The sequence below is a fragment of the Mirounga leonina genome, unplaced genomic scaffold (assembly GCF_011800145.1).
Source record: "Mirounga leonina isolate KUSES-001 unplaced genomic scaffold, KU_Mleo_1.0 Mir_418, whole genome shotgun sequence".
NCBI lineage: Eukaryota > Metazoa > Chordata > Mammalia > Carnivora > Phocidae > Mirounga > Mirounga leonina.
In genome coordinates, this window is record NW_023270739.1 from 5,368,126 (window position 1) to 5,383,219 (window position 15,094).

At 37.7% G+C, this 15,094-nt stretch overlaps 1 protein-coding gene across 1 annotated transcript in view; it reads right to left on the reverse strand.

The window, feature by feature from the left end:
• The window catches only part of TNRC6B (trinucleotide repeat containing adaptor 6B), a 244,520-nt gene that overhangs the window by 139,527 nt on the left and 89,899 nt on the right, over positions 1-15,094 (reverse strand). The window contains exon 4 of the mRNA XM_034987461.1: positions 10,901-10,968. Within this exon, the coding sequence (XP_034843352.1) occupies positions 10,901-10,968 (68 nt within the window). The remainder of the gene's footprint in view (positions 1-10,900; positions 10,969-15,094) is intronic.

Genomic DNA, 15,094 nt, shown 5'->3' on the forward strand with positions numbered 1-15,094 from the left:
CTTGATCTGAGCCAAAGGCAGATGCTCAGCCATCTGAGCCACCCAGGCACCCCAAGATCCTTTAAACAATAGAAAAAATATTCATAGGTAGGCTAAAGGCCACTTAATGGAGGCCCCCAGAAGCAAAGAAAAAGTTCAGACTTGGATAGAAAGGCATCTTCTGCTAAACAAACAATAATCAACAACTGGCTTATAGGTAGAAATGCTTAAAGAACAGTGACAAAATCAGGTCTGTTGGAATATATTTAAGAAAGCATTGACTATAAAGTCAAACATGATACGTTATCAATTCCCTTCCCTTCTGCTAATAAAAAATAAAATATTCTAGGGTTAGGATTTTTAATAACTCCACCCCAGATTTTCAAAGTGAGTGTAGAACAGGGATTCTTAGCACTCAGACATCTTCATTCATTCAATATAGTATACTTATTGACATTTTCTTTTTTTTTTTTAAGATTTTATTTATTTATTTGACAGAGAGAGGGAATGAGAGAGCACATGAGAAGGGGGAGGGTCAGAGGGAGAAGCAGACTCCCTGACGAGCAGGGAGCCCGATGCGGGACTCAATCCAGGGACTCCAGGATCATGACCTGATCCGAAGGCAGTCGCTTAACCAACTGAGCCACCCAGGCGCCCCTTATTGACATTTTCTATGTGCCATTGGCAGTAACCAAGGTGACAAAGGTCTCTGTCCTTGCACAGCTGGAGATCTAGCAAAAAGCCTTAACCTGCCTGCCATGGTGTGCCTCCTATCACGCTCTTCACCTCTCCTTCAGCCCGAACTTCAAGGCACAGACATTCCCAGCTGAAAGGGAAACCCAGGCCAAGTAAGTGCTCAGGGCAGAGCTTGTCTTCACACCCTCTAGTGATCATAACATTTTGGGGAAATAAACACTAGTTTCTCTTCATGACACCCCTGGAGATTCTTGCAGCTGAACTTGTAGTTCTTTACCTATAATCGCTATTTCAAATATTTCAAAACATTTTATAACTGCATGATAATAATAACATCTCCAAAAAAGAAGCCTTAAAACACCAATTTCAAGGAACCGGACAAATACATCTTGCCTTTCAAGTAACGTTTTTCCATAAAGGCAGTTATTTTGCCCACAAGCAAAATATAAGCTAAATTATTAAGACTATTATAAAATTAACAACAGTTTTCTAAGAGCTGCATGACCTACCCTATTCACTGTTGGTTAAAGTCACCACTCGAACCTGTAAATAGTAGCAACCCACATTTTCAACTATGAAACACATAGCTCCTGAAGTTACTCTTATTGTAATTAACCCATGGCCAGACATCCAAGAAAAACCTCATGAAATAGAATTCAGAACTTATTATGTATGATTCTGAGACTCTTGGGAAAAAAAAAGATGTTTTCAGAGAATTAATTTTTTTCAGTCACTTCAATGCAAATTACAAAATTTATTAGCAATGGACAGTTTCCCAAAGACCTAATACAAAATGTTTATGGTTATACTAAAATTCCCAGCAGCAAAAATTCCATAAGCAAAACTATCATCTATTGAACCTCTTTGTGGCATTTTCAAAATACCATTAACTTGAAAATAAAACTTATTTCCTTTCTCTTAAAAACAATCTAAGAAGATTATATAGAAATCCAACTATTCTTCTGATGTCCAGCTTACTGCTGTGTAATAATGATTGAGTTTACATAGAGTTCAGTTTGGTACTTCTTAGTAAGTTTATTTCAACATGTACTTATTTTAATGGTTTAAAGAAAAAAAAAAAACTGGTGAAAACTGATGGTAGAACACAGAAAATGTTAAAATAAAAACACCTCTTTCCTATGGCCAAATACCAAAGTTTGTGTTTTGAAGATAATTATGTATAAGTGACTTGGAAATACTTTTTTTTCCTGTGTGTGTGTGTGTGTATTTAGGAAATACTATAGAGCTGCCCCATTTTTTTAAACAAGCACCCAAAAGAATGGCTGTGAAAGAACTTAATGTTAAATTTGGTGGTTAAATATGAAACAAGAAATATCCTAATAAAAGGAATCCTTAGTGTAGAGACTGAGGAAGAATAAGCTTTTTTTTTTTTTTTTAAGATTTTATTTATTTATTTGACAGAGAGAGAGACAGTGAGAACAGGAACACAAGCAGGGGGGAGTGGGAGAGGGAGAAGCAGGCTTCCCGCCGAGCAGGGAGCCCAATGCGGGGCTCGATTCCAGGGCCCTGGGATCATGACCTGAGCCGAAGGCAGACACTTAACAGTCGACTGAGCCACCCAGGCGCCCCTGGGAAGAATAAACTTTTAAAAGTTGCACTGCAGTATAAGATGAATCTGAGGAAGATAGAACTGTAAGTTAATGAGTTAGAGTAGGAACAGAAATAAAGATAAGGTAAGGACAAGCTGTTAGAATTAATGAAAGGTCTGCATAATTAATAATTCAGAAAAATTAAAAGGGCATTTTATATCTAGACATTTAAGTTGGGAAGAATGTAATTAGTAAGAAGAGAATTTAATCAAGACATCAGAATTAAGACATTTAAAAGATAACACCTCAAGCACAAAGCCATATTAAACCACACTAGCGTATAAAGAGCAATGTTGATGCCATAAATTACATTCTTCCCTCCAAATCAATATAAAACTATCTTCAACACTTTGATTTCCATATGGGTCTCCCATGCAAGCTCTGAATAGATTCTCCCTTAAAAAAGGGAAATCAAAGATGGCACCCCAAGGGTGTTGAAATACAGGAACTGATATAATAAATTCTACCAACAATCTTAAAAAGGGGATACTTTCTATGTAACACATTATAAAATGAGATTTTAAAAAATTTTAATATGTATGCTTTATTTAATATAACACATATAAAAGATTATCATTTCAACATAAAATCAATGTAAGTTATTAATTTTACATTTTTGGGGGGTACTAAGTCTTTGAAATCCAGGCTGCATTTTGCATTTAAAGTACATTTAGGGACACCTGGGTGGCTCAGTCGTTAAGCGTCTGTCTTTGGCTCAGGTCATGATCCCAGGGTCCTGGGATCGAGTCCCGCATCGGGCTCCCTGCTAGGCGGGAAGCTTGCTTCTTCCTCTCCCACTCCCCCTGCTTGTGTTCCCTCTCTCACTATGTCTCTCTGTCATATAAATAAATAAAATCTTAAAAAAAAAAAAAGTACATTTAAATTTGGTTGCTAACTTTTTTTTTATTGTGGTAAAAACACATAAAATTAAATTTACCATCTTAACCATTTTTAAGTGTAAAGCTCAGTAGTGTTAAGTACATTCTCATTGTTTTGCAACAGATCTCTAGAACTTTTTAATCTTGTAAAACTGAAATTCTATACCCATTGAACACTGATTCCCTCCTCCCTCCCCAGAGCCCTTGGCAATCTTCACTTTTCCACTTTCTGCTTTTATGATTTTTAACATCAGATACTTCATGTGAGTGGAATCATACAGCATTTGTCCTTTTGTGACTGGCCTATTTTGCTTAGCATAATGCCCTTCACGTTCATCTAGATTGTAGCATATGACAGGATTTCCTTATTGTTAAGGCTTCATAATATTCCATTGTGTGTATATACATTTTCTTTATCCACTCATCTGTCCATGGACATTTAGGTTGCTCCACCGCTTGGCTGTTATGAATAACGCTGCAGTGAACATGGGTGTGCAAATATGTCTTTGAGATCCCACTTTAAGAGATCTGTTATTGTTGTTTTGTTTGTTTATTTATTTATTTATTTATTTAAAGATTTTATTTATTTATTTGACAGAGAGAGAGACAGCAAGAGAGGGAACACAAGCAGGCGGAGTGGGAGAGGGAGAAGCAGGCTTCCCGCGGAGCAGGGAGCCCAATGCGGGGCTCGATCCCAGGACCCTGGGATCATGACCTGAGCCGAAGGCAGACGCTTAACAACTGAGCCACCCAGGCGCCCCAATTGTTTTGTTTTTTTTAAAGATTTTATTTATTTATCTCACAGAGAGAGACACAGCAAGAGAGGGAACACAAGTAGGGGGAGTGGGAGAAGGAGAAGCAGGCTTCCTGCTGAGCCGGGAGCCCGGGGCTCAATCCCAGGACCCTGGGCAGAAGCTTAATGACTTAGCCACCCAGGCGCCCCGAGAGATTTGTTTTTAATGCTGAATTTTCATAAAATGAACCAAAAGATTCAAGAAAATTCAATTAACAAAGATTTACTAGAAAAATTGAATCACTCTCGTACGTTAAAGGCAAATATCTTTTGAGAATATGAGTCAATTTAAGCATGGAGATTTAAAGCTTAGACTTGTTTGTAAATTTAAAAAAAGAAATTAAAAAGAAACCAAACTCATTAATACAGTTGACCCTTGAATAACACAGGTCTGAACTGTGTAGGTCCACTTAAATGCAGGTTTTTTTCAGTAAGTACAACACAGTGCTGTAAATGTACTTTCTCTTCCTTATGATTTTAAAACATTTTTTCTCTAACTTATTTTATTGTAAGAATATAGCACAGAATATATATAACATACAAAATAGGTGTCAACTGTATATGTTATCAGTAAGGTTTCCAGTTAATAGTAGGCTATTAGTAGTTAAGTTTTGGGGGAGTCAAGAGTTACATGTGAATTTTTGACTGTGGGGGGGGGTCAGTGCCCCTAACTCTTGTTTTGTGCACCCAAACTGGTATTTGGCTGCAAATAATTTACAACATGTAATCTGCCTACAAACATCTAGACCATCACTTGTCTCATAAATAAAACCAAATCAAGAGCCTGTCTTGGGTGGAAACATTTTATATAATATGAGATTTCAATAAGCATAGTCAAATCTATGAGCAACTATCTACTTATGCTGCTTTTTGAAAAGCTGTTATAGTTTTATATTTACCCCTGTGTTGAACACATTATGTGATTAATGCTGTGTGAGTTTAATTAGTAATTATATGGCAATAAACTTAGCTTGTTTGATTTGTCACAGTAGCTCGTAAAGTAAACATCCTCAGAAAAATGATTATATTAGATATACTAATAGTTCATAAACCTCATTAAAAAGCAACAATATTGAAACAATATATATACACAAAGTGTTTAAAGCTATACACTCTATCAAATCTTATTCACACATACATCAGAATTCAGTACATCTAAATATTAACAGTTTAGCACAGATATTTCTCAATGTCAAAAGTCAATTATTTTTTAAGAGGGTTTTCTATATGCATAGCTACCCTAACCTGCCTGTTTATAGAACTTAGTTCCACTGAAATAAACATCATGGAAATAAAATAATTTTTTCAAAGCTTCTAGCACTTATGGTAAAAATGTTAAATGATGAAGCAAGGAAAGTGGCATAGATCAGCTAATAAAAATAATTTTAGTCCTAATCCTTACAAGAATTTGCTCCATGACCTTGACGTTCTATTATCCCTGTGTTCCATCTGCCTCCATAAATGAAATAGGCTGTTCATACAAACTGAGATCAGTGAATGACAGCCTTTTTGGAAATCATTTTGGAAAAAAATTTAGATCTCTGCCTCATATCATACACAAAAATGAGTACCAGTTCAATTAAGATGTAAAGGTAAAGGGGCGCCTCAGTGGCTCAGTTGGTTAAGCGTCTGCCTCCTGCTCAGGTCACGATCCCGGGGTCCTAGGATTAAGCCCCGCACTGGGCTCCCTGCTCAGTGGGGAGTCTGCCTCTACCTCTGCCTCTGCCCCAACCCTTCCCCCCGCTCCGCTCATGCACATGCTTTCTCTCTCTGAAATAAATAAATAAAATCTTAAAAACAATTATTTGTAAAGATGTAAAGGTAAAAAATAAAGCAGGAAAACTGAGGTATTTTATTACATTAGGGTAGGGACAACTTCTCTCAGCAAGGACAAAATACAGAAGCTATAAAGGCTGACTGATTTTACCACATAAAAATGTTTTAAGTTTATTAGTATGAAAGATACCCCAATGCTAAAAGATAAAGATAGGGAGAAAATATTTAAAACATCTCAAAACACAAAGGTTAATATTTATATTTTATAAAGGGCTCCTACAAAGCTATCAAAACAAACAATCCAATAGAAAAATGGGAATAATATGCAAATAAGTGATACATAAAACTTAAAAATCTATGGCCAATAAACTAACAAAAGTGATACATAAAACTTAAAAATCTATGGCCAATAAACTAACAAAAAACCCCATCTCATTAGTAGGCAGAAAAGTGCAAATTAAAAACAATAAAATATTAGGGGTGCTTGGCTAGCTCAGTGAGTGAACACACAACTTTTGATGTTGGGGTTGTGAGTTCAAGCCCCACGTTGGGTGCAGAGATTACTTTAATAAAACAACAACAGGGGTGCCTGGGTGGCTCAGTTGGTTAAGCGGCTGCCTTTGGCTCAGGTCATGATCCCAGGGTCCTGAGATCGAGCCCCACATCGGGCTCCCTGCTCGGCAGGAAGCCTGCTTCCCCCTGTCCCTCTGTCTGCCGCTCTGCCTACTTGTGCTCTCTCTCTATCTGTTAAATAAATAAATAAATAAATAATCTTAAATAAATAAATAAGACACAATAAATTATTAGAGTGGCAAAAATTTAAGGATAAATAATTTTATTGTCATCAAAGGTGAGGAGAAATGGGCATTCTCATACACTGTTGATGGAAGGCATCATGGGTATAACTTCTTTAGAAGGCAATTTGCTAGCAGCTACCTCCATGCAAAAACAAACAAACAAACAAACAAAAAACCATCCCATGAACCAAGAGCTTCATCTCTAGAAATTTATTCTACAGAAATACACCTGTGAATAAAGATATAAGAATAAGGATGTTCAATAAAATATTATTTATAATAATCATAGAAGTAGAGACCACCAAAATATCTACTGGAGAAGAATGATTATAGTCCATCCATTCAACAGAATGTCGTGCAGATGTTTAAGAGAATGAAATAGGCTATGAAAGATGCCAAATTTAAAAAGCAAGTGATAGAAGAATTATGCTGGGAAAAAAACCCCTCTATTTTTTTTTATTTTTTTATTTTTTTTTATTTTTAAAGATTTTTATTTATTTATTTGAGAGAGAGAGAATGAGAGAGAGCACATGAGAGGGGCTAGGGTCAGAGGGAGAAGCAGGCTCCCCGCGGAGCAGGGAGCCCGATGCGGGACTCGATCCAGGGACTCCAGGATCATGACCTGAGCTGAAGGCAGTCGCCCAACCAACTGAGCCACCCAGTCGCCCAAAAAACCCCTCTATTTAGTTGTTTTAATATATACAGAAAATAGGGGCCTCTGGGTGGCTCAGTCATTAAGCGTCTGCCTTCGACTCACATCGTGATCCCGGACTCCTAGGATCGAGCCCCGCATCAGGCTCCCTGCTCCACGGAAAGCCTGCTTCTCCCTCTCCCACTCCCCCTGCTTGTGTTTCCTCTCTCGCTGTGTCTCTCTTTGTCAAATAAATAAATAAATCTTAAAAAAAAGATATACAGAAAATGGGGTGCCTGGCTGGCTCAGATGGTAGAGTATGCAACTCTTGATCTCAGGGTTTTGAGTTCCAGCCCCACATTGGGTGTGGAGCCTACTTAATTAAAAAAAAATATATGTGTGTGTATATATATATATATATATATATATATATATATATAAAATAAAACAAAATATACAGAAAGTGTTTACAAAGATTAGGAGGGGAAGAAGGGTAAAAGAAGAGTCTCATTTTTATTTCTCTATCTATATATACCATTTGAATGTTTTATGATAAGCATGTACAGTTGCCCCTTGAACAACATGGGGGTTGGGGTGCTGACTCCCCCACACAGTTGAAAATCTGCTAATTATTTCTGACTCCCCCAAAGCTTAATATGAATAGCCTACTGTTGATTGGAAACCTTACTGATAACATAGTCAATTAACACCTATTTTGTACGTTATGTGAATTATATGATTATAGTTATATGATTATATGATTATACAGTTTATACAGATCATACAGTTATATGAAGTGTATTCTTACAATAAAGTATGCTAGAGAAAAGAAAATGTTTTATTGATTGATTGATTTTTAAAGATTTCATATATTTATCTGACACAGAGAGAGCAAGAGAGCACAAGCAAGGGGAGCGGCAGATGGAGAGGGAGAAGCAGGCTCCTTGCTGATCAGGGAGCCTGATGTGGGGCTCAATCCCAGGACCTGGGGTTCATGACCTGAGCTGAAGGCAGACACTTAACCAATTGAGCCACCCAGGTGCCCCGAAAATGTTTTATTTTATTTTTTGTTTTGTTTTGAGTTTTTATTTAAATTTTAGTTAGTTAACATATATAGTGTAGGGGCACTTGGGTGGCTCAATAAGTTAAGTTTCCATCTCCTGATCTCAGGGTTGTGAGTTCAAGCCCCGCATTGGGCTCCATGCTGTGTGTGGAGCCTACTTAAAAAAAAACAAAAACAAACAAACAAAAACCAAAGTGTAATATTGGTTTCAAGAGTAGAATTTAGTGAAGAAAATGTTTTAAAATCATAAGAAAAAGAAAGTACATTTACAGCACTGTTCCATATTTGTCTGGCTCAGGCAGAAAAGCATGCAACTCTTGATCTTGGAGTTGTGAGTTCGAGCCCTATGTCGGGTGTAGAGATTACTAAAAATAAATAAACTTAAAAAAATTCCATGTATAAATGGACTTGCTCATTTCAAAACCGTGTAGTTCAAGAGCCAACTGTGTTATTTTTATAATTAAAAAAATTAAAGAATAAGTGGGAATTTCACAAGTCATTTGGCAATGTGTACACTTCTAGGATCTAGAATGTAGTATTCAGTTCCTAGATCCTACTAACCAGATTCAATCATCCTCTGCCAACTGCAGTTCTGAGATAACAAAATCATCATCATCATCATCATCATCATCATCACCATCATGTTTTTATTTTTGTTGCCTCAACCAAAAGAACACATTGCCTTTGCTCCCCACTCCCACAGAAGAGGTAGACAGGTCTAGGGGAGGAGCGTCTAGTAAGAAGAGTCATTTCTGCTTTACCATTTCAATATATGACAGCAGAGCAGGCTCACGAAGAAAAACAAAACAAAACCAGAAACAAAACAAAACAGGATTCATCTGTGAAAGGCAGTATGAGACTCATGAAAACAAAACAAGTTAAGGACACAACACAAGTCCACGGGGCTGTCTGAAACTCTCTAAAAGAACACCATTTGTATAACACAAAACTTGTGGGAGAATCTGCCCCAGTGATGCCTTCTGAATACCTAAAGAGGCTGATACTGGATAGGGGTTACTGGAGCAGGTTTTTAAAGATAAAGACTAGTTTACTTGGGAAATGGATACCCTCTGGAGAACAGAACTTTCATCTGTGCTTTAAAAATAGGCTTAATGTCATTTTCATTGCTTCTCCCAACTCCCTCTTATCCATGAGACTTTGATCTTAACACTGGCATGGTTTTGCTAACCATAGTACTTTTTGGGAACACAGCTCCGAAGGCTGGCAAAGGATTTGTGTTCAGGAGATAGTATAAAACACCTTTATGTCAGAAAGATCCAGGTTCACATCCTAACTCCCATTTCAAGCTGCATTCCCATGGACAAGTTACCTACCACAATCTCTTGAGTAAAACGGTACACTGTCATGAATGGAAATAACACTCACAGCATCTAAGCAAAGTACCTTGTGCACAGAAAACCCTCATCAAATAGGAGCTATAATTTTTATATTACAAGACCTTTGACCAGAGTGTGGGGTTGGGGGAGTGGGCAAGAGGATGGGGAGAAATACCTGAACTGTTTCTGTAATTCCACTGGGACTCAGTGTTTGGCATTCTACTTTGCTAAAGATGAAATGATTCCATGAGCCCATGTAGAATATAAGTACGTTTGACAGAATACAGCAAAGTTAGGATTTATACTGTAAGCTATTTTTAAAACTGCCTGGTTAGCAAATTAAACCAGCTGTGAAAATATCCTGGTTTCCATTCACAACAAATACAAGACAAACATTCTCCTTTAATGAACCTGGCCTTGGGGGAGCACAGCATATTCTGCATAATTCATTCCTAAGGGTTGTGGAGACATCATTTTCCTAAGACAGACCAAAATTAAACTATTTTCTAGGGAAAAAAAAGATGAGAGAGAGGAGTTTCTTTCTACAGATTTTCAGTAAATTCCACGAATTGCTGTCCCATTTAGCTTAGGAGGCTACTGTCTGAATAAAAGAAGTTATGTCAATACTTCAGGTCAGCCTTTACTATGCTTCCTTTAAAAGGGCATATGAAACACCAGTCTTCTCTTCAACACAATTTTTCAAGTTCTATGGCAAAGGGAGGAGAAAAATCTGCTCACGGTCACCAATAAGCTACTCCAAGGACTCCCAATTTCAGATTTAAAACTGATCACTCTTTAAGAAGTCAGGGGAGAGATCTTGAATTATTCAGAATGTTGGCTAAGTTATATTATTTATGACTCCCGTTCCTTTAGGGAAACAAATTGTTATTTAAACAGAAAACAGAAGTATAAATAACTAAATAGAATTTCAAGAAGTACTATTCAAATAAATTCACACTTGGAATGCAGGGAAACAATCTATTCATTTAGTGCATTTCATAAAGACATAGCTAAGAAAAGGATATACCACCTTAAACTTTCTTTGGAAATCAACCAGACTGAATTAGTTCAATTTGGAACATCCTGAGCCTTAAAGCCTTTGCTAAAGTGTAACATAAATTTTGATTAGCCAAGTCTGAAAAACTACAAAGCCAACTTTCTTGCCCCTCCAGTTAGTCTGTCTATAAACAGAAGCAATGCATTAACAGCCACCAAAGCAACTGGTGAGTTCCACAATGTGCCCAACGTATACATCCTCTGCAAACAGGCTCTCAGCATGTTTAACCAAAGTACTTCTGAAGATCTGTAGTAGGACCCTTTTTAAATAAACTGTGACTCACTGTTTGCTTTCTTCACCAGGAGGTGGAGTCTTGCCATGCCCTTCCATTACAAAATCCTCCTGTTCCACCTGCAAAGGCAAGCACCACAGGTCAGCAGTAGTCAGTAACTAAGATGAAACTCACTCAAAGTTCCAGGGCCTGCCCTGTGCAGAACCACATGGCCACTGCACTCTATTGCCTGGTCCAGAAGCCTGGGCCAGTGCCTCTCAATCTCCAGGTTTGCTCAAGGCATCTCTCCTTGAGTGACTAGATTCGTGGAACAGAAAAGGAAACGTGTTGACTTGCAACGCACATACTTGTAACAAAAAATTAACATCTAGAATATAATAAAGAAGTGCTATGAATCAATGAGAAAAAGACAATGTACCAGAAAATTTTACAAAATAGCCAAGTAGGAATTTTACTGAAGAGGATGCACAAATGAAAAGATATTCAATCTCATGTCAACCAGGAAAATGCAAATTAAAACCACAAAGAGATACCATTTCACAACTACCAGGTTAGCTAAAATTAAAAAATTGGGCGATACCAAGTGTTGGCAAGGGTACAGAGTAATAGCAATGCTCATCTACTCCTGGTGGGAAGAAAAATTGGTACAACTACTTTTCAAAAGTTTACCACTATCTGGTACATTTGACTATGTATTTACTGTACAAACTAGTGGTTGCACTTCTAGAGAAACTTTTACACATACATAAAAATATTTTTGTAGCATTATTTTTAACAGAAAAAAAACCAGAACAAACATCCATCAATAGTAAAATAAATAAATATACTACGGTGTTTTCAGACAACAGAATACTATACTATATGAAAATGAATGAACTATAGCTACACATTGCAACCTAGATGAGTTACAAAAACACAATACTGGGTGAAAATGCAAATCACAAAAGAACACACACACAGTATAATTTCATTATATAATGTTCAAATATACACATTCTAAAACTGTATATATGCACGTGTATTTAGACGTGTATGTGCGTACATATAGTTTTTATTTTTATTATTTTTTTAAGATTGTATTTATTTGCAAGAGAGAGAATGAGAGAGAGAGAGAAAGCATGAGACAGGGGAGAGTCAGGGGAGAAGCAGACTCCCCGCTGAGCAGGGAGCCCGACATGGGATTCGATCCTGGGACTCCAGGATCATGACCTGAGCCGAAAGTAGTCGCTCAACCAACTGAGCCTCACATCCCTATATATAGTTTTTAAAAACTATTTTATTATTATTATTTTTTGAAGATTTTATTTATTTATTTGACAGAGAAAGTGAGAGAGCACAAGCAGGGGGAGCAGTAGAAGGAGAGGGAGAAGCAGGCTGCCCTCTGAGCAGGGAACCCGATGCGGGGCTCGATCCCAGGACCCTGGGATCATGACCCGAGCTGAAGGCAGACACTTAACCACCTGAGCCACCCAGACACCCCTAAAAACTATTTTTAAAAATGAATGACATACAAAATTTAGGCTAGTGATTGTCTTAGGCAGGGGCATATGCAGGGTCCTGGGGTATGCCTGTGGTCTACTTCTTGGCCTGTGTAGTAGGTATACGGGTGTTTGCTTTATAATTATTCTTTTAACTATGTATTTCTTTCTTTTATATATGTATGGTTTATTTCTCAATACAAATATCAAAGGGGGAAAAAAAGCATTTTACTATTCCAAGTGGTTTACCCTCCTGGAAGATCAGTGACCGAGACAGAGCTACCTCCATAAATGGAGACTTCCTACCAGGACTATGAAAACTCTCCCAAAAGGCGTAACTTAACAAAAATCAAACAGATGTATTCAAGGAAGGAGACAGGACTATTCCCAATTTAGGAAAATAGTTATAGGACCTAATAATCTGGAAGACAGACAACAGTAACATACACACACACCACAATGGAACCAAAGAAAACACAAGGCTTTCCAATTCTGTCTTCTCCAGTCTTCATTTCTCAAGAATGCTAGAGAAGATGGGACAATATTAAGAGGCTAAGTTTCAAAAAGGACAGAAAAGTAAAGAGGTGTTCGTAATTTCCATTAAAGAAACTGGAGGAAGCATACACAAGAATAATTAAAGACTCACACTGGGCATACTGTAAAATTCAAACCAGGTTTTGACTTTATTCTTAGGAACTTCCTGACTCTGCAGCCTATGGGACTTCGCCAAGGAGAGGGAGGATTCTCCCATCCTAAGTTTACACTTAGGATGTAAAAACTCTAGAAGAAAAAAACAGTATTGCAGAGGAAAACTTATGAGGAGCTAGAGATGACCAGGTTGTGTTACAGGAGTGTATACGTATGTTTTTAAAAATTACTGTGTTGTGCATTTTATACACTTAACTATATAAATGTTATGCCTTAATTAGGAAAAGCAGGTGACAAACTGTTTAAATTTGTTAAGCTTCTTGCAAACTCAAGCATCAATCATTCTCTTAAAGACAAGAATGACTATTCTCTCATTTAAATGTATTATAGAAATTTCTTGATCCTTCATCTTTAAAAATTCTCTCCAATTAAAGAGCTCTAAAAAAAAAAAAGAGCTCTAAATTGTGTACCTTGGCCTCTGCTTAGTAGTTTTTTTTAAAGGCTTATCTGTAATCAATTTCTAATTAAATACAATAATAATGAGAAGGTTGAAGAACCCGCAGCTTTGACAATCTCCTCCGTGTGTGCTCCCAATCTTTAACTCCAGCCCCCGTGTTATTCATACTAGTCTTCTTCACTTGGATGGCCCAGTAAGTTCCAAAATGAAACATCATCGTTGTCCTCAAATTTCTTCTCCTTTATTATATCCCCTATCTCTGCAAATGGTACCATCATTCACTAAGATCCCCAAACAGGAAATCTATACAGGTATTCCCCACTTTCTGAAAGTCTGTGTTATACCACTTCACTTCTACAGAAGACCTACGTTAATACCTAGTTTTGTGAACCACAAAAAAAAAAAAAAAAATCTGAAGAGGATTTTCGCTTTTTTACAAAAAGAGGCAAAAAGCAAAGTAGCGTTCAGTGTTGGTTTTGCAGCCAGCCATTATAGAGGCACGTGCACCCTGAGCAGCGAGAGGGGCACCACCAAGCTCCTTCCCTGGGACTACACTCAGCATCTCAGCATCCAGCCGCCAGGGCTTGGAACTTTGTGAGCATCTGTGCTTTATCTTGAGTTATTTTGAGCATCCGTTAGCAAGATGTGTCCTAAAGCATCAGAAAAGTCTAGGAGAGGTTATTCTCTGGGTTTGGGAATGCGCCAAGATTTTTCCATATAAAGAAATGGTCATTGTTTCTTGGTTTTATGCAACATTTGGACTTACAAAACATTTCATAGGAAAGCTCTACTTTCAGATAGCGGGGGAAACCTGTCATCACACAAGAATCTAAGGTTCCCTCCTTAACCCCACATCCTACTAATCACCAAGTATTGTGGCTTTTACCTCTTAAATAGCCCTCATATCCATCACCCCTTCTTTATTCTCTTTAACTGCCATAGTTAAAAGCCAGCTTCTCTAAATCTCACTACTACAAAGCCTTCTCATTGGTCTTTGTGCTTCTGGGTCCCATCTCATTTTAATACATCCTCCAAACCACTTCCATCAAGTGAGCTTTATAGATGCAAATCTTATTGCATCGTTCTCCTTGAAATTCTTCAGCAGTGCTCCATCACCTACTCTGAGGGATAAAAGTTCAATTCATTTGTCCAAACAATCTTTTCATCTGCCTCTGCCTCACCCACTCTGAACGCCTGGTGGGGCATACAACTCCTTAGTCCCTGTACATTTACATGTACTGTTCGCTCTTGCCTAGAAGCCCTGGCCTTCTGCCCACATACAGTTCAAATTCCTCCTCATTCCTTTAAGTGCCAATTCAAATGCCTTTCCCCAGAAGACACCATCTCCTGCAGCAGGGTTCACAACTTTTCTCAGTCTCCATCACATCAGAAGGCAATAAAAATGGTCCAGAAAGATTACTGCTCCTTATTGCCACTTCCTGTTTTTCTCATGTCCACTTCCAGTCCCTTCCCATCCTTACTTCTTTCTTTTCTACATTTCATGAACACTTTTGGACTTAATTTGATGATCTCCACCACTCCTCCCCCGGATTTCATTTGCAGGAGTTTCAAGATTTTTTTTTTTTTTAAAGTAGGCTCCATGCCCAGTGTGGATCTCAATTCGGGGCTTAAACTCAACCCTGAGATCAAGACCTGAGCTGA